The 20,054-nt window shown below is 36.1% G+C and overlaps 1 protein-coding gene across 3 annotated transcripts in view; it reads right to left on the bottom strand.

The window, feature by feature from the left end:
- Positions 1-8,954: 8,954 nt before the first annotated feature.
- The window catches only part of LOC131028172 (ubiquitin-conjugating enzyme E2 36), a 75,727-nt gene continuing 64,627 nt past the window's right edge, over positions 8,955-20,054 (bottom strand). Inside the window, exons 4-9 of one of the 3 annotated variants that reach the window (XM_057958407.2) lie at positions 11,211-11,269; positions 9,827-9,868; positions 9,652-9,725; positions 9,449-9,546; positions 9,221-9,267; positions 8,955-9,068 (exon numbers count right to left, since the gene is read on the bottom strand). In XM_057958407.2, the coding sequence (XP_057814390.1) occupies positions 9,230-9,267; positions 9,449-9,546; positions 9,652-9,725; positions 9,827-9,868; positions 11,211-11,269 (311 nt within the window). In that variant the 3' untranslated portion in view covers positions 8,955-9,068; positions 9,221-9,229. Of the gene's footprint in view, positions 9,268-9,448; positions 9,547-9,651; positions 9,726-9,826; positions 9,869-11,210; positions 11,270-20,054 lie in introns of all 3 variants that reach the window. The other 2 variants (XM_057958405.2, XM_057958404.2) reach the window with 2 other exon arrangements.

Consider the following 20,054-nt stretch of genomic DNA (forward strand, 5'->3'; position numbering starts at 1 on the left):
AAATATTCCACATGTCTAGATATACAAGAATGGAGACTTAAAATTGCATTTCAACATAAAGATTTAATACACAACCTATAACAAGGTTGAACATAAGGGAGCATGTTCCTTTACAATAAACCACAAGGTCAATTATAACAATACATAGGGAACGAATCGTGAAGACCACCAAGACAAGAACTCTGATATCTGTCTCCCAATATCACATCAGGGGCGAGAACATTATCGAAGCGCGGATCTATCACGAAGTAGTTACACTTTCCCTGAATCTTTCATGTACCCGACCCAACACGAGGTAGACTAACAATGCAAATCTGACAAGAGTGATGGAATAGTGTAATATGACATATATATTTATAAGCTAATTTAACAACATCATGGTTACATAAGAATGCATATTAATTATACATAGCTTACATGAGCATATATACACGTAATATCGTCAATCCATGCACTTGATAACTTATCAAGGATCTTATTTCCAATCAAACTTCCATTAATTGTAAAATCCAATCAGAACCATAATTCAATTTACTCAACTTTTCAAGAAATATACAAGACTAGAATCATAGGTGATACTACAACACGTCTCTGCATACATAAGTTTACAAGAGTATTTGTGAGTATCTATAAGAAAGAATATAAGAGTCTCATAAAAAGAATATAAGGATATCAAACATGGAGACATAGAATGGTCATTCAAGAAAAGATCGCGAGCTTAATAATGGCTATTCATGACAATGACTCTTTTTAACACCCAATAGTTATTTCATTTGAAAGCAAATAAAAGACTATCTCATAACCCCTATAGGAGACAATTCCATATAGTGCCCTTCATGACATGTTTAATAATTCATTAAACGTGTGCATAAAATACTAAACATGTGCATGAAACCTTCATAATCATAACATGCATAGATGTATATACATGATTCCATCATCTACATACAACCATGTATATGAAGATTACTCACTTACAATCATATTGAAAATAGTAGCAGAAATAATACAAAAATGCAGATTCTAGAGAGTAACAATATAGATATATGTCATTAAAAGAGAGTTAAAGCACTAAATATACCTTGAATGCAACAATTCCAGTTTCCTTTCTGCAATCAACTTATGTTATGCCCGCAAATAGACTGGATTTGTCTTCACAAAGAAAACGAAGAATTTATCTTTCTCATTATAGCTTATATCTTTTACCAACAAAACTAGACTCTAATTATTGATTTCTCCTTCCAAACTATGTTTTATTGCTGCACTTAAAAACAAAGATTACATAACCCCCATATGAAAACCAATTCATTGTTTATATAGAAAACTTGGCAGATGATTAGATTTATTTTTTAATGAAATTGTTTTATTGCATCTCCTCTTATCGTATTCGAGAAGACATCTTTTATCTTTAGAAAAACATGTTTCTTTATCTAAACTTATCTTCCCAAAAATAATTATCTTAATTATCTTAAAACATAATAAAAACTAAAAAAAAATATAAAATTTAAATTAATAATAATTATTTATTTTATTTTATCTTACCAATAATTCTTATCCTTATGTACAAACTTTATCTTCTCATAAATATTTTCTAATTTTAAAATATAAAACCTTTTAAATATGATTCTGTCTCTTTCTTTTTTAAAGAAAAAAATTCCTTTGTAAGTCTCCCTTGCGTGATAAGCATCCATGCTTTTATTTTTTTTCAAAACTTACCTTATTTTTTTTCAAAACTTACCTTATCTTCCTACGTCAGAAACTTTGTCTTCTTATATGCATTTCTTTAACTCTTAAAACTCTTCCTTTAGAACTCCACGTAGACTCTTTTAGCTTTATTTCTTTACTTCTTAAAACTTACTTTCTTTTTTCTTTTTTTTAAAAGATTTATTTTTATCTTATTTTATATTTAAGTAAAATTATATTTATTTAGATTTGTAATTAAAATTATATATTTAATTTAATTAAAATAAATAAATTTAATTTATAAATAAAGAATTAGATAACTTCTCAAATGAAATATGTAATTTCAATTTTAGAATAAAATAATATTTTAATCAAAATAAATATAAAATAAATTTATAAAGATATCTTACAAATTAAATATATAATTTTAATATTAGAATAAAATAATAATTTAAAATCAATAATTAGTCATTAATAATATCTGATAAAAAATAATGAGGAGTTATATTTTAATTACAATTCGATATTCATAGATAACATATTCATTAATAAAAATTGATAAATATTAATTAATGAAATTATTAATAAATAAATAAGTAGTAAATAAGGTTATGTACTTTGGCATAAAAGGTATAATCACCTCAATTATCAATAATTGTCTATACTTACTAAGACTAATGTGATGGATGGATTTCCATTCATGCAAGATAGTCAAAATGTGTGTCAAGGTATCAGTTAGACAAACAAAATTTTGTGTCAAAGTATCAATTAGACAAACAAAGCTAATGTGAATTTGATAATAATAAGGGAAGGCATGCCAAAAGGGTTGGATTGGGTACATGATGATATGCATGGTCCTACAAAGTCACCTAAAGTGTTTGGTGCTAGGTATTTCTTACTATTGGTTAATGACCATATCTTCTAGCACCTTTTGTAGGGATTTATGTAGCTCTTTTTAAATCTCACATCATAGTTGCAAAACTTGTCGAGTACTAGAAAAATTCACAATTACATGTGAGCTAAATTATTAGGTGGGTTGCTTGCCCAAAAACTTGCGACAATTTTTCCCTTAAAATCTCGCAATTCAACAGATAAAATCATTGAGTTTTTGGTTAATAACTTGTCTATTTTTTACTTGCAATTAAAAAAAAGCAATTTTCACTTCATTTACAAGGATTGGCAACAACAGTTTCTATGGTTTCAAATCCCCATAAGGGGCACTACTCGTTGACCCCACTAGGGGCATTGCCCCTAGATCTCCATGAATGGCACTACCCCTCAACCCCATTGTTGTCTTGTTGACGTGGTTTTTATGCACATGCGAACACAGAATAAAATACCTAAAGGTACCTTATCCTCTCTTGAATAAAGTCTCTGAATGCTGAAGATGTCACGAAAAGGATCAATCGGGATGACGTCAAGGTTCTTTGCTGTAGGATCTCTACGTGTGGATAAGCTCTCTGTGGTATGATGTGATTTTGCTGGAATCACAAGGGGACTTACACTTGATGACTGAACGTCTGATTTGCTTTGAATATTGCTGGAACACAGGTTTTTACTAGCTTTGATTTGAAAAAAGGAAAAAAGATGAGGGTGAGGAAATGATCTAATTCTGATACTAAGAATGTAGGAGCAATGAATGATCTTTGATGAAATTCTAACTAAGTCTTGTTTTGACATCATAGGACCATCTCCACAAGGTTAGTGCGGTCTTCGAAGGAAAGCTTTATGATGTTCAAATCATCACTACAGGCATAGACACCATCAGGCTGATACATATCAATGAAGAAGCGACAATTGAAGTTAAGCTTAAGCTGAATGATTCCAGTTGACTACACAAGGCAAGTCTGCTATCAACAAACTACTAGTAGTATGGATATACAAATTTCACCATCAATCAAGCACATTTCTTCCACTCATCTAATAACATGAAATCAAATATGAGAAGTATAGAGACCATGCAAATTGTCGAATCGACCCATAAATTTTACCTTTTCTTCAATGAAGTTTTACAAGTCTTTTACAACAACATCTTGGCAACAATCTTTGCCTTCTCTCTCTACTCTACTCTAATTGCTATCCTATCAACTGACTAATTCACTATTCTAACTATTCACTCCCTATCTTCTAACTCTTTTCTAACTGCTTTCTAACTGCCTTTACAAAATGAAGAGTCGGGGCTTATATAGTGCCCACAATACAATTCGATGGCTAAGATCAATTTGAGATCAATGGCCAAGATTCAATAATGAAAACCCTAATTAGGGTTTGTTACAACCATTACATAACATTTAATGTTTGACCAATGATAAAATTACATTTTAAGGACACATGTCTTCTTTGGAAAATTCGACCAATAGATAGTTGGGGTAGGTACATCAAAGTTTGTGCCACCTCCCATGAGTTAGGTACATTGAATCTGGACATGCTGAGGTGGACCACACCGACTGGAGAAATGACGACTAGGATGCCAACTCGTCTGACACTTGGTTGATGCCAATTTGATGTTGCTGAGAAGCTAGCTTTAATTAACTCTTCTGAAACTATCTGCTTCTTCAACGAACCCTTGCTCTGACTTCTTTTGTCTTTGATGTGCAGGATGATGATGTACCTCACCTTGGAATGCTAGATTGGAAGAGGTTATTCCTAATGATGCTTGACCGAAGAAGGTCGTCCTTGTCGATGCTAGACTGGAGGAGGTCGCCCTTGTCCTTGCTTGATCTTCTTTGGTGAGAGCCGGGCGACTAGTAGATGCTCTTGCCTTTGGAGTCACCATCTTGACACCTACACAACATTTCACAATTAGTATTATATCTTGAAGTGTAGAAATCTAGACTTAAAAGGAAGATTTAAGATTTTAATTAGGAAACTTCATGATGAATCTTGAGTTATCATTTCCTAATTAACCATGCAATACTTGATTTTTCCAAAACAAATGTCCAAAAATCAAACCTTAAACAAGGGTGTCAAGATGATTTTGCCATACCTCCTCTTGAGTATTAAACTCTAAGAAATGATGCAAAAATAGATGAATTTCGCTAGGCAAAGTGTAGATCAAAGCCTTCTTTTGAACAAATTGCGCCTCCTTTAGCTTGGAAAAGAATAAACTCCACTTCCTTCTAGCCTTCAACACTTGAAAGAAATTCGCTCCAAGCAAGCCAGATTTCGCTCCTCCAATTAGCTCTCCAATTTCGCACTTAAGGAAGTGGTTGAATGATTTGAAATGTGAAACAAAACCTCTCCAATATATAGAGCGCTCACCCCTTTGCTTCCTCTAAGGCCGACTTGTCAAACAAAAGGTGAAATAATAAATAAAACCTCAAAAGAGTAGGCCTACTTGGTTAATAAAAGCAAAAATAAGGCCTTGAGCGTTTTATATTCAATTTTAATTTAATAAAAATTAATTTTAAATGCCTCCAAAATAAAAGTTCGATTTTCCCAAGGCTTAAAATTTATTTATTTAAATGCCAAAATACTTTTGATTTAATGCTAATTCAAATTTCCCAAATGCCTCAAAATTAGCAATTTTGGCGATCTAATGCAATTTGGAGAGTATGAATATTTAGAACAAGGCTTGATGAAACTCCATGATGATTTCGCCCTGGACCATCTTTGAGGGTCAGGAGCGATTTTTGAATTTTAGCCTTGAATACTTCGCATCTTGACTTGAAAATCTCCTGGAGGGTAAATTGATATCCAATTAATGTGTTGCACTTCAAATTCGACATTTTGTATGATGAAAAATAGGTGGAAATGTCAATTTCGCTCTGGACCCTCAGCAAGGGTCAGGAGCGATTTTTCATTTTCTAGCTGGAATCCACCTCAACTTGATTGTTGACCCTACAATATCACTCCCAAAATCCATTTCCTTGCACTACCAAGTCAATTCATCAACAATTTTGGAGGAAAAAATGTCCTTAAAGGCAATTTCACCCTGGACCCTCTCTGAGGGTTAGGAGCGATTTTTGCAAATTGGGCTTAATTCTCCATCTCTTTTCATTAAAACTTTATTCGTCACTTGGCAATGTTCTTCCTTCATCCAAACTCGCTTTGTTGTTGCAAGGTAAAATGAGGATTTTCAATAATTTCGCTCTGGGCCCTCTCTGAGGGTCAGGAGCGATTTTTTATTTTCTGACCAAAATCATCAAGTTTCAAAGGCAAAACAATATTCATCATGTTTTTGGAGGTCTCTTTGCCTTATCCTAACCTTGCCTTAGCACCATTTTGAAGAAAACATGCATTTTTTGAAAATCTCGCTCTGGACCTTTAGTGAGGGTCAGGAGCGACTTTTTGGTTTTAGGCAAATTCCTTCATCTTTTAATCTTCAAATCACCTCCAAGGCATAACACATCACGTTCTCCTCCTGTCCAAGCAAGATTTTATCTCAATTCTTCAAACAAAGGAGAGAAACCTGGAAAATCGCTATGGGCCCTCTCTGAGGGTCTGGAGCGATTTTTGTAATTGCCTTCAAAATTTTGATTCTCAACGATTTTTTTTCACTTCAAAGCTTTTCAAACATTGTTTCAAACCCATGCCTAACCTTAGCTTTCCTCAAACTTGGATGAAAAGTTCCCATATTAGGTTTCTCGTTGTGGGCCCTCTCTGAGGGTCAAGAGCGATTTTCGCTCTGGGCCTTCACTGAGGATCAGGAGCGATTTTTTGATTTTGGGTTGATTTCCTCTTTTGTTGATCATCCAGATTATATTCAACGGGTAGAACATGTTTTCCCTCATCCCTTCCAATCATAAAAATCATTTTGATTTTGCAAGAATAGTGCACTTTTGAAAATCTCACTCTGGGCCTTCACTGAGGGTCAGGAGCGAAATTTGACTTTTTGAACTCTTCGTCAGGATAATTTTATGGAATATAACATTTAAGTATAAGAAAGAAGAAAGATTTATACTTTAAGTTATATTCCATATATACTTTCAGGATGTTTGAGAGTGGTTTCAAACCTCCAGGAGTTATATTGCAAAATCTAGTTTTTGGAGGTTTTTCAATTTCCAGACTTAGTCAAATTTCAGGATCAGGACATTCCAGACTTAGCCAAATTTCGGGATCAGGACTTTCCAGACTTAGCCAAATTTCGGGATCAGGACTTTCCAGACTTAGCCAAATTTCAAGATAAGGACATCACTCCAGCAGGACTTGCTATCCAGGTGATCCCCTTGGCAACACTCAAAATGCAAAGGCTAACAAACAAAACCCTAAAAGACCTAAAAACAAACCCCAGAAAAGCAAAAAGCAGGGGTCCCCATTTGCAATGGGGCGATGTGTGAAATGGTCACAACAGGTCTCCACTCCCAAATCCTCATTAGTGATTACAATCTCTTGTTAGATAAAAAAACTTGATACAATGTAGGAGTGACGAGGAATTGGGATATAATGCGTGACTGTGCTAACTTAGAAGTTATTATCACACAACTTGCCAAAAAAAATTTAGATGAGGCAACTTCTACATATGCTATGGCTAGTGGAAATGGCATCCTAACTCATTTAGAGGTTGAAGTCATTTTTTGGTCTATGATATATATTAAACTCTACTTTTGATATATATATATATATATGATGGAAATCAATAATATGATTTACAAATTTAGTAATGTGTGTTTTTGAATAATATTTTTAAAAATTTATGTATTTTTAAATGTTCAAAAAAATTGCCAAATTATTGCTAAGTTGAATTTTATAATTTTTTGAGCTTGCAGGTTTATCGTTGAGTCTGAGTTTTTCAACTATTGCTCACATATTGTTGGAGATCATGTCTTTTGTTGGTTCCTTAAGAATCTAAGTCTATGAGATTAATCTTACTTCTACATATATAATGATTAACTAACTCTAAAAACAACAAAAGCAAATTATGTAGAATGTTTCTCAAACCCTATACAGTCCTCGCAAACAATGAGGAGTTACATTGGACTGATTGAGAGAACAAGATAGAAAACCAACAAAAAATCTTAAAAACTGCTTCAAATTGATGTCATTCACCATTCTGGTATGTTGGGATAAGATTTCCATGGGCATTTTCTCATGACATAACGTTCTCTATATGGCATCTAAAAAAATGCACTCACTTAACATACAATCTGCTAACAACAAGAACTTTTGGATTCAACAATTTAAGTTTTTTGCATCGATGTTTTCAAAAACATACAGTTTGCTACAAAAATAGTCTTTTTAATCTGATTTCTAGCTATATTTTGAAGATTTGTCCATGTTGCATCCCTTCATAAGAGATGAATTCCAATTTAAAGCACAATCAAAATGAGCAGTAATTCACAATCAACATCAATGATATTCGAATCATGTAAAAATTGTTTAATTCCAGCAGACTTGCATTTAACATGAATCACAAAGTAAATTTTTGATTTAGCATCCACTACCAACCCAAAGTTGGTCACAAATGAAGTAGCATCAACTTTCTCAGTGGACTCCTATCGATAATAGTCAATGGAGGTTTTTTCAATATTATGCATATAAATTTGTAATTTATAACAACATTCGAATTTAAGAGTAACATAATGGGCGTTTTGAAGTGCTTTATTAATTGGGGGAGATGATTGGCTATTTAATCTTCCAAATCGTTACAAAAACCATCTACAAGATATTCTAAAGGTCATCTTAAGCCCATTTTACTCTTTCTGATTTAGCTGAATCTTGCACTCTTATGCAAACAAGATGCATTGCATACAAACTGTTTAATCATTTTTAATCATGATAATCAAAATACTAATTATTTTTATTCTGGTGAGATAAGAGGAAACTGGATAGGTAAAGAAACCGAAACAGACCACATTATGGTGCCTTGGCAATGGCTCAAATTCTTTGTTCAGCTTCTCAAGTGTCCAAAAAAAAAAAGAAAAATCCCAAAAGAATTTACATCCTTCCAAATTTAGTTTTGCGCCCACCTGGCCTCACTAGTTTATATCATATTCACCTAGTTGTTTTAGTCATTCTTTGACTGAACTTATAACATCTTCCAAACTTTCTCTTTAATAAATATTTATGTTGTTCATAGCAATTCATCAGCTTATTTTATCTCATTTCCGAAAGAAGTTTAGATTTTACTTAAGCAATAGAAATTACAAAACAGATAAGTATCTCATTGCAACATTCTTCTGGGAAAAACTTCATAGTTTGATTGGGTTCAGACGTTTTGGACCTCAACTGGACCCGTCATCAGAGAAAGGAAATGTCAAAGCAAACAATGCAGTTGATCCAAGAAATACATTGCAATTTGGCAAGAATTTGATACACCAAACAGAACACTCTTAAATATAAGACTAGTATCATTTTGGGTATCAATTATATACGAATCTTAAGACAAACATCGCCCTATCAAAGAAACAATGCATGCTTCTTCATTCCAAGTATTTATCATATTCCTGGCTACAGAAAATAATTCTAATTAAAATCATTTTCTCTGACCAAAATACATGGTACATTAGTATTCAGTAATAAATTAGAAGATAGTTAAATGTGTTACCAATAGGATGGTAACCAACACATTGTTAATGTGTTACTCAAAGAAACAGACCTCTAAATGTCAAGTTCCACTTGCATACATCCTTGTCCATTCTTTAGCTGCAAAAATTCAATCCATCTTAATGGTTCAGTGCCAAAATTCAGAGGGAAAATGAAAATAGTGCACACTCGTTAACAAAATAAAAGAGACACGAGAGAAGGCATGCTCTAGCAGTTCATACAACCGATGTAGGTTTTGCAGTCATAACAAAAGCAGTAGTCTACGTGTATACAATCTAACCTGTTTCCATGGCCTCAGCTTCATTTGCCTTCCAGTGTTTTGCAATCTTGTCAGAAAGTGGATCATCAGGATTGGGTGCACTCAACAGTGCCTGAATGCTGAATACAAAAAGAAGTGTACCATAGAATAAGTATTCAATTCTCAGCATGAAAATTAGGAATCAGTTGAATACTGAGAACAATTACAATTATAATCCTACAAACCTCAGCAAAACTGTTCGGATTTGAAGAGCAGGACTCCATTTATCTTTTAGAATATCTAAGCATATTCGACCTAACTGTAGAAATAATAAGACTGTTACCTTACTAAAGACAAACCTTTGGGACCTGAAGAAATTGGGAACGAAAATTTCAAGCAAATCAATAAACAGTGCCTTACCTTGTCAATATTTGGATGGTAAATTTTTGTCAGAAAGCGCACCTGCCCATCCAATCCAATTTCACATTGAAGAAATCTATCCAGTCCCAATTCACAATATCTTTCTTAAAGGAAACTCAAAGTACCAATTATATACCAACACAATATAAACTCCCAAATGCCAAATCAAAATTCAAGTTCCCATATCACAACATGTGACCATGACGTGACAATTTAAAGGCTCAGAAAGGCAAACAAGTACGTGTTTCACGAAATCTGTCTTAAGTATCAACCAAATACACAAACAAATATTTAGGTTTTGTGGTTGACTGCAGTCAGTCTTTGATCAGCAGAAACCCACTATTTAAAAAATGATAGAACTCATTAAATTTATTATTGTTTGGTTTTCATTCTGAACCAAGACAGATTTGAACTTTACCCTATTGATATTCTATTCAACTTTCAGCACACAGTCCTGTGCCACACCTTTCCACACATAATTATAAGAAAACTACAATGAAATGTACCAATTGCCCTACTCCAGAAACCGTCTCTGTGAAGATAGGACAAAAGCAATGCTGAGAACCAAATAGCACACTAGTTGACAACCCTTCAATATAGGAAACTGGAAAAATAAATAAGAATCTTTCTGTTTGCACAACCCTGGAAAGGAGACTGCTTGATAAGAAACATTCTTGCTCATTTCTGCTAGCTATGCCTAGAGACAAGTGACCCTTTACAACTGCTTAAAATCATTTTATTGAAAATTTTCCAACATATTTATAGAAAATATGCTTAAATAGAAATATCTGAGTCGACACAATTTTTGGCTTACACATCTTGAGGGGTTTTTGGATGGTAGCAAATCAACATATCAAAGTTCATAATAACTTTAACTAAATTTATAGCACATTGAGACAATTTTTAAATATCTTTGCATTTACTTCAATGTTTTTTAAGCTTTCAAGAAAAAAAGGAATGGAAGCAGGCTTATTGTGAAACAGAAATAAAAAAATGACAAATAAATATGCAGAATCCTGTAATAAGGCTACAAGAATTTTTTTTCCATTAATTCAGAGCAGAAAGAAATATGAAGCATGGCATAGAATGCCCATATCCACAGCATTTCTCTTACTGACTAATAAAAAAAATATGTAAATAAACTTTTCTATATGAAGCATATACAATTATCTATTCAAAAATAAAACTGCTTCATTTTCTGGTATGTTTCTTTGTGCAATATTGGCAAAGAATGTTATGGAGGACACCTTGGTAAAAGGGTATAAATTCAAATGCAATAATGATAAACCATAATCAGAGTTTACACAGCAGATGGATAGCAAAGTCAAAGGATAGCAAAGGTAAAAAGTTATGATCAAATTCCATTATCAACAAGCAAGCATACCTTTGGTGCAGCCATTGGATATTCTTCAGGTAAGAATAACTCCAACTTGAAAAACCCCCCTGCACAGATGATTAAGAATGAAAAATTACATTTTCTCCGATGAAACAAAACGATCAACATTACCTCTTAAAGAAATCATCAAAAAGAATAAATATGATGAATCTATACTAAAAAACTAGCCAAATTCATGATATAAAATATACACAAACAACTAAATATACAGAAAAATGGCAAAAATCATGGGTGCCTGTATAATGGGTAGTGCCCTGAGATGTGGTATAATATCCCTTATTGGACTACATTTGTTTCTTTTAATTTTGAACATCTATAAGATGGTTGATGATACATTATTTGATAGTGATATGATATTTATCATAATAATCATGCAAGATGTTGATTATTTCTGTTTTGATTATATTGGACAGATACCACTGATGGGATTTTGCTGCATTGCAGGTACAGGAGTCTGAAATCACGTTTAGGTGTTATGATGGACAAGGGGGCATACATCGAATTAAAGTACACACCTTGAGATCCAACCTGAAATGATCACAACATCTGACACTTCACTTCATGCATCTGTTCATGTTTCCATGTTGCTTTGAAGTTGTCTATGTGGTCTTTATGTAACTGTGTCCTGTATGAATTGTATGTGTGGATCCAGTTGTGTTGATATTTGAAAAGGTTGCTTGCTTTGTGTCCTTGGAAAAATAGGTGTTGATTATATTGATGTATTATACCTAGAGGATGTGGGTATAAGGTTGTGAGTTTACTTATTAATATATATTCCAAACCTAAAGTTGTGAATCTAGAACCTGTCCCTAAACTAAAGTAGATTTTTTTTTAATCTATTGAGGCTTTAAAGGGGAAAAGGATGGAACCCATCCACTTGCTTCAAATGGCTTGTGAACTGGCACATTGTAAATGCCATATTAATGAGGACGAGACATTAATAAAATGTAATATTAATGGTGAATAAGGCAGGAGTACTGCTTAACATGGGATCTAACTCCAGTCAGGGATGTTGCATTTAAATGAAGTTGAAGTGTTTATTATTTTTCAATTTTAGAAGGAAGCTCTAGTCATGGCAAAGCCATGCCACAATTTGAGAAATGTATTCTCCATGCAAGAGATACCACTAATTCAACCCTCCTCAACAATTCTAGGGACAAACCAGAAGTCTTTGTTCATTCTGAGTTAGTTCTTATAAATATTGAGAAGAATGGACTTATGGAATGTGATCTATTGAAGAGATAAGGGAGAAAATAGTGTTAGACACAGGAAAAAGCTTCCCCTGCATGAGAGACACTGGTTCTCTTCTTGAACAGGACCTTGTATCAGTTAGGAGTTCGGTGCTTAGCAGGTAACAACTAGGGAGTATTTCTAGTTCTCAATATTACTCTGTTGGAAACTGGTAAATGTTAACCCTCTGATTACTTTTTGTTTTTTGAAAGAAACCACATTAAAGCAGGGATCTGTTGTGAGCCTTAATGTCTTGAAGATTTGAATTTTATTGGGTTTAAGGTTAGCCAAAAATGTCTATAAGCAAGTTGTGGCTTTGTTGAAATAATATCTACAGGGTTATAGGGCTGAATAGGGTTGCTCTCTTATCATGTCATAAATGGAATATGTGGTTGTTTTATTTTGATATTTATTGTGGAACGTAGTCTATTGGGTGGTTGTGAATACCCAACCAAAAGCACAGTTGATTTTTTGACTTAAAGGGGATTTCAGGACTATTTTAGAAGTGATGAAAGTAGAACCTTCTCGTGCAAGTGTTACTCTAAATATAACATCCTATAAAAAACGTAAGGGGACTAAAACTGGCACATATTCCTGCCCCCTCTACTTCAGCCTGCATACCTGCTGCTCCTGCACCTCCTCACATTACCGCTGCAAACACAACTGAGTCCTATCCATGCTGTTGTGCAATGGACAGGTTGTTGTGCTGCTGCTATGGATCTGCTTAAGTGTGCCTCTGCTGAGAACACAAACTGAGCAACTAGGTAAAAGCTCTAACAAGGTCCAAAATTTGGCTTGGTATTAGTCTTGAATTTGGTTTCTGTTGACATGTATTTTATACACAATCATACACAGAATAAAATACCAATAGGTATCTTATCCTCTCTTGAGAAAATAGTCTCTAACTGCTGAAGATCTGCAAAAAGGATCAGTTAGATGGACTCCAAGGTTCTTTTAGTGGGGTCTCCACGTGTGGACAAGCTTTTTAGTGGTATGATGTGATTTGCTGTTTCCTCCAAGGGGTCTTACGCTTTCGAAGCTCGAAGATTTTACTAAACTAAAAAGGAACTTTCAAGAAATAGCAAAAGGATAGGGTTTAAGGAAGTCTAATCTAGCCTAACCCTATGAACGACTTAGCATGAATGAGATTTGGCAAGACTCAACCAACTTCAATTTTGCCATAAGATAACAACTCAATTGAAATTAGTGCGATCTTCTAAGGTAATAATGATGTTCAATGCATCAAAGACCAAGGACACTACTATGAAGGTACATATCCTAGATACGAAAATGCTTGAAGGTTAAGGACTCAAAATGTTCTCCAGTCGACCACGCAAGGCATTCCTACAATCAGCAAGAAGCTAGTGGTTTGGATTGCGAATCCCACCAAATATCAAATCTCACACTTAGTCTTTCAAATTAACAAACTACTTTGATTGAGCGTGATTCAAGTACATCCAACAACCATGAAGATAACTTAAGAAATTTGCAACAAAACACCATAACTTCAATATTTTATTGATTTCCAAGTCATCATATACAACAATTGCTTGAATTTCTCTCTTCAAGACTCAATCTTGCTACAAAATAAAAAATTGCTTCTAACTCTAATCTCTCTATTTCACTCTTATCTGACTATTCGACTATTAACTATTATCAAATGAAATGAAAAATGGGGGTATAAATAGCATCCCCAGTTACAATGAAAGGTCCAGATTGAAAGTAAATCAACGGACAAGATCATGACACCTAAACCCTAATTAGGGTTTGTTACAAATGACCTCCTTTTTACTGAACAATATTAAATACATAGCCAAATATTAAATTTGGCACAAAAATCTAGGAGGTATCAACCAATGAGAAATAAGATGTCATGTCATCTGTAACAACCTTTCATCTAGAATCTTATTCCCTTTCCAATTCTCTTTCTTAGCATATGCAATGAATTTTGTCACGATTCCTTCGATTTCTGTGATTGGAATCTCGGGAAGATTCTTGATACTCTCTTCTAAGTGGATGACCTGATCGAATGCATCTAGAAGAGCTGCGTCCCAAGTAGGTTCAAGTTCCTTTGTTCTATCAATCAGGAGCATGGTGGCATACATCTGATCATACTGCTCATCTGTAACATCTGCGTCCTTGCGAAAGATGATCTTGATTCTATCCTCAAATTCTTGTATATCCACATCTGTCTCGACCTCGATCCTCCTGCCAAGAATGGTACGAAGTACCTCAAATACTCTGTCCTGGATCGGATTGATCACCTCCTCAACTTGACCACATCTAACACTGATGTCCTCGAAGAGAACACTCTTTATATGGAGTAAGGTTGACCACTGGAACAAACTGTGAGAATCACCTTCCAAGATCCTCTCTTGCGCTAAAATTCTTCTGGATGTGTGTCTTATTACTTTCAAGACAGGGATGACAACGTCCTTGGTATGGGCAAATGCAGCTACTGTTGCCATCAATCTGTGAATAATCTCAAGAACTTGGATAGCCTGATGGGTGATCTTCGACATCCTTGAAACAAATTCTATGGCCACTGTGTGAGATCTATCCATCCAACTACATGTACGCTGGACCAGGTTCCTGAATCTTTCTGCTTCATTGATCGATTGAAGGGGCAATGCTTGCACTGGTGATCTAACTGGATCCTGACGTCCCAAAGGTTCATTGATGTGACTGAAATATGTCCTCCATGCACCGACCTCTCTCTCAAGCTTTCTATTCTTTTCCACTTCTTCTCTAAGCTTGTCTTTCAATGCCTCAAATGTGTCGGTGGCATCATCTAAAGTCTGCTCTGCTGTGGATGGTCCTAACTCAAAAGTCTGTACATCATAATCCTCTGCTAGGATCTCACCCTCACATTTATCTGCTGCCGGTGTAGCTATCTGCAGTTTTCTAGATCCAGTCTCATCTCGAATCATCTTGGACATCTTTGTAGCCTTCTTCTTCTCTGTTATCATATGTGAACGTCCAACAAGGCTCTCTAAATCAATTGCATTGTCCTCGTCTTCAATTACGATCACCTTGGTCAATCTTTCCTTCAACCAATCTGGGATATTCGATCTTGTCTCTTGAACTTGAATTTCTTTGTGTACTATTTCTTCTTGTCTGGGAGGAGATGTTACTTCATTATCTTCTTCTAACTCATAATCTTGGAGAGATCCATCTGACGAAACATGCTGTGCCTGTCCTTCCTCCTGCCTGTCATTTTGTACCATCGACTCCATGGACTCTTCTACTCGAATTGTTCTATTCTCTGGTCTAGAAGAAGTACCTGGTGCTTGATCTTTGTTGGCACCTTGCTTTTTCTTGGAAGGCTCTTTCTTTTCTGATCTTTCTTTTCTCTTCGAACCTCTCGAATGGAGATTGCCCTCACTGGCACATCGAAGGTTACCTTCACCTGAATTCCTAGGATTAGGATTGCCTTCACTAACACTTGCTCCACCTTCGGCTGGTTTTTCTTCCAAAGTAAAAGACATAGCTATGCCTTGTTCTCTCAACTTCTGATGCTGAACGTCTACCCATCTGCGAGTACAAGACAAGACTGGTGCCATCAAATCATCTAAATCCAAGACCTCAGGTTCATTCCAATTCAAACTAATTGTTTTGCTTTCTCTATCATATGAAGATTGGATGTGCCTGCCGTTGTCCTGAGCTTGGTCGGCCACTCTGTAAATCCTGCATTTCCTGATGAAATCCAAAGGCAATCTAGAATGTATCTTACGTTTCACTTCAAGATCATCTAGGAGGTTCATCATAAAATCTTCAATTTGGTGCTCATGTCTAAATCTTCTACCGACCGTCTCTTCTAAATGTCCATATGGATCAAAGCTATCTCTCCAAGCAAAAGATGAAAAAGAATACAAGGCTAACTCCTTCTCTGCGTCATCCATGGCTAAGACATTAGGACATACCTCAACTAAATTACCCAAAATAATAGGTACCTGAACTCCATTCTGATGTCTGTGTCTGAATGCCTTCACATATGCTGCCAACTGCCTTGTTACTTCAAGTAACACAATTCTGTCTGTCGGGTACCTCGGCAACATGTATGGAGGTAAAGGACATCCATGCACTCTAATGTAAGTGAACTTGGGAAACTGAATGAACCAAGCACCGTACCTCTTGATGAACTCCTGGGCATCCTGAGATAATCTGTTGTGAATTCCACCTTGCAACGTCCTTGTGATGTTCATCGTGAAAGTATCATTGACTAACTTGTAGTTCTTCCCTGGCGGATGATGCAAGTAAGTATAGGATTCACAAGCTCTGACCTCGCCGGGTCCTCTTCCAATCACTCCTCTGTGAGGTAGTCCTGCGTACTCAACACTCCTGATCAAAGCATAGATGACGTATGAACTCATGTGGAAGGACTTAATAGCCCTGAGTCTCCTCAACTGTACGTCTAAGCAATGGCTAATTATCCTAGCCCAATGTATTGTACCCTTTCCTTGAACAATCACCTGGATGAAGTAAAACATCCACTTCTCAAAATAGAAGGCATGAGGTGCTCCTGTAACTCTGTTGAGCATGGTAATCAAATCTCTGTACTCCTCCTGGAAATCAATCCGATGCGGTGTGTTCGGTACCTTGCTTAGACGGGGACGACTCTTAAGTAGCCAGTTCTTATTGATTATGCTTAGGCAAGCATCTGGATCATCATCGTACACTGATCTGGCTCCTTCAATGCTCTTGTATATCATGTCCCTGTGCTCTGGAAGATGGAAGGCTTCACTTATGGCTTCCTCTGAAAGGTACGCCAAAGTGTTTCCCTCATTGGACACAATTGTCCTGGACTGTGGATTGTAGTGACGGGCACACTCGATCATCAAATCGTGGCACTGAAAAGCTGGAGGAAAACCGGCCGCCTTGATGAGGCCACTCTCTATTATTCTCCGGGCGACAGGTGATGGCTTGCCGATGTAAGGGACCTCTCGGAACTTCTTCGTGCTAAAGTTCCCCAAGTTGGTATCTCCAATGTTGCTCCACTTTGACACGATCTTGGTCTCCACTTCTTCGGTCTTCTGATATTCTTTCATGAGAGCTGAGCGACTGGTGGATACTCCTGCCTTTGGGGTCGCCATACCTACACAACATTTCATTATAAGAACTAGATTTTGCAATAAATAGCGTAAATAAGAGAGAAAAGCTTTTAGGAAACCATCATGATAAGTCTCTAGAGTTATCATTTCCTAAAATAAACGATTGAGCTAAGAGATTCAAAATTCAAAACTTCAAAATTTGAAATATGACGATGAATGAATAAAGCAATAATAATTACATCGCCATACCTCAATAGAGAGCTAACTCTAGAATGCAAAAACAAAATTCGCCTAGGCAAAATTGAGGTATAAAATAATCTTCAATATGATCTCCTCAAAATCGACTTCGCCACCTTTGGATTTCAATGTGATCTTCAAGTATCGCCTTAGACGTGGTCTTAAATGATCTTCAAGTATCGCATTTGGTGTGGTCTTCAAATTCGCACCACCCTTTGATAACTAAGCGCCACCCTTGGTTTGAATTCGCACCACCTTTGAACACACTTCGCACTATATTCGCCTCTCCTCAATTCGCATGAAGAAAGGTAAAAATGATTATGTGAAAATGAAAATTTCCACTCCCCTTATATAGCGCTTCACACCTTTTACCCACTTTGGCCGACTTGAATAAATAAAACCATTTTTTAAAAATGATTTTAAATGATTTGCAATAAAATAACAAGGCCGACTTGCTTAATTGAGCGCTCCAAATCGATTTCTATTAATTAATTAATTAATTATTAATGCCTTGCGTTTTTTAAATGTGAATTTCGATTTTTAAATAAAGGCAAAAAATAATTAATAAAAGATAACGCCATATTAAATGCTAAATAAAATGGATATTCAATTTTTTAAATCGATTTAGCATTTGAGGAAAATTCGAATTGTTTACTTGGCGCTAAAATTGGAAGACAAAGGGACGTACCTCATCGCTCTGGTCCCTTGGAGAGGGACAGGAGCGATCCATGACTTTGGTCTCGATTTTTGCATTTCTTACGTCCAACTCCTTCATCTCCACGTTGAAAATCGATCATCTCGATGGTCTTTCGAATTTGATTGCCTTGTGTGCGCATATGGGTGTCTTTTAAGTGCATATCGCCCTGGTCCTTGTCCAAAGGACAGGAGCGATCTATGTTTTTCACGTTCATCTTGCATCTTTTAATTTCGATCTTTCATTGTTGGCAAATAACATACTTTACTTGTTCCTTTTGCGCTTGATTCATTTGTCTTCATTATGTGTTTGGTCATTTTAAGGGGTCATCGCCCTTGTCCCTTGGAGAGGGACAGGAGCGATCCATGTCCTTTTCCTTGACCTTGGCAACTTTACACTTTGATCTCCTTTGCAATGTCTTCTAGACGCCGTCCTTCGCTCTTCCTAACCTCGCTTTGCTTTGATCTTGAAGGAACGTAAGTGTTTTGATAAGATCGCCCTGGTCCTTGTCCAAAGGACAGGAGCGATGTGAGGCTTTTACATTGTTTGGCGATGTTTGGACGTTGAAAACCCTTGCGAATTATCTTCATACGATGCCTTGGACCCTCTAAAACATTGTGAAGTCTTGTCCTTACGTAAATTTTGCATGAAACGGCCAATGCATTCAACATCGCCCTGGTCCCTTCCTGAGGGACAGGAGCGAACTAGGTCCTAGGGTGCAAATCTCTTCATTATAACGACCTTTGAATGTTTGTGCTTGCTAAAAACGCCTTGAAATGTCCCTCGCCACCTTGTCTTGACTTGGATCGACCTTGAACTTGCATAGGAAGTAACATCACCATTGTATCGCCCTGGTCCCTTGGAGAGGGACAGGAGCGATCCTCCTTTTGTAGCCTTTACCTCACTTTGCCAGGTTCCAAGTTTATATTCAACGGACTCGTCCTTCTTCACTCCATTCGTCCATGCCTTGACATCATCTGTAACTTTGCAAGAAAAGCAATTATGGCAAAAATCGCTCTGGTCCCTTCCTGAGGGACAGGAGCGAGCTAGGCATTTAGCACTGTTATGGACGTCCCAAAAATCTTCAATTTGTATTCAACGCGTCCATCTCATGTTTTCCCTTATCTTTGAACGTAAACTTGCCTTGACTTTTGCCTGGATTCTGTCTAATGAAGGACATCGCTCTGGTCCCTGGGAGAGGGACGAGAGCTACAAGGTACCTCGCCCTGGTCCCTTGGAGAGGGACAGGAGCGATTTTAGCATTCTGGGTCATTCTCCTTCATTTTTGCATCTCAAATTATATTCATTTGGCAAAGCATCTTCCTTCGGACCCTTTCAAATTGTTAAGTCATCGAAATCTTGCAAGGACAAGGCGGAATTTGATTTGTAGCTCCGGTCCTTCACTGAGGGACAGGAGCGATTTTCCTCCTGGAGGCATTTCTGTGCTCATGAAAATCTTCAATTTATATTCAATGGAAAGATCTCGCCTCTCTCTATCATTTCCAATTCGTAATTCATCTTAACCCTGCAGGAATAGTGAGATATTTGAAAATGAGCTCCCGTCCTTCACTGAGGGACAGGAGCGATTTTGCTCCTACAGGCCAAAATAACATGATTTTT

Source organism: Cryptomeria japonica, chromosome 5 (genome assembly GCF_030272615.1).
Source record: "Cryptomeria japonica chromosome 5, Sugi_1.0, whole genome shotgun sequence".
Taxonomy (NCBI): Eukaryota; Viridiplantae; Streptophyta; class Pinopsida; order Cupressales; family Cupressaceae; genus Cryptomeria; species Cryptomeria japonica.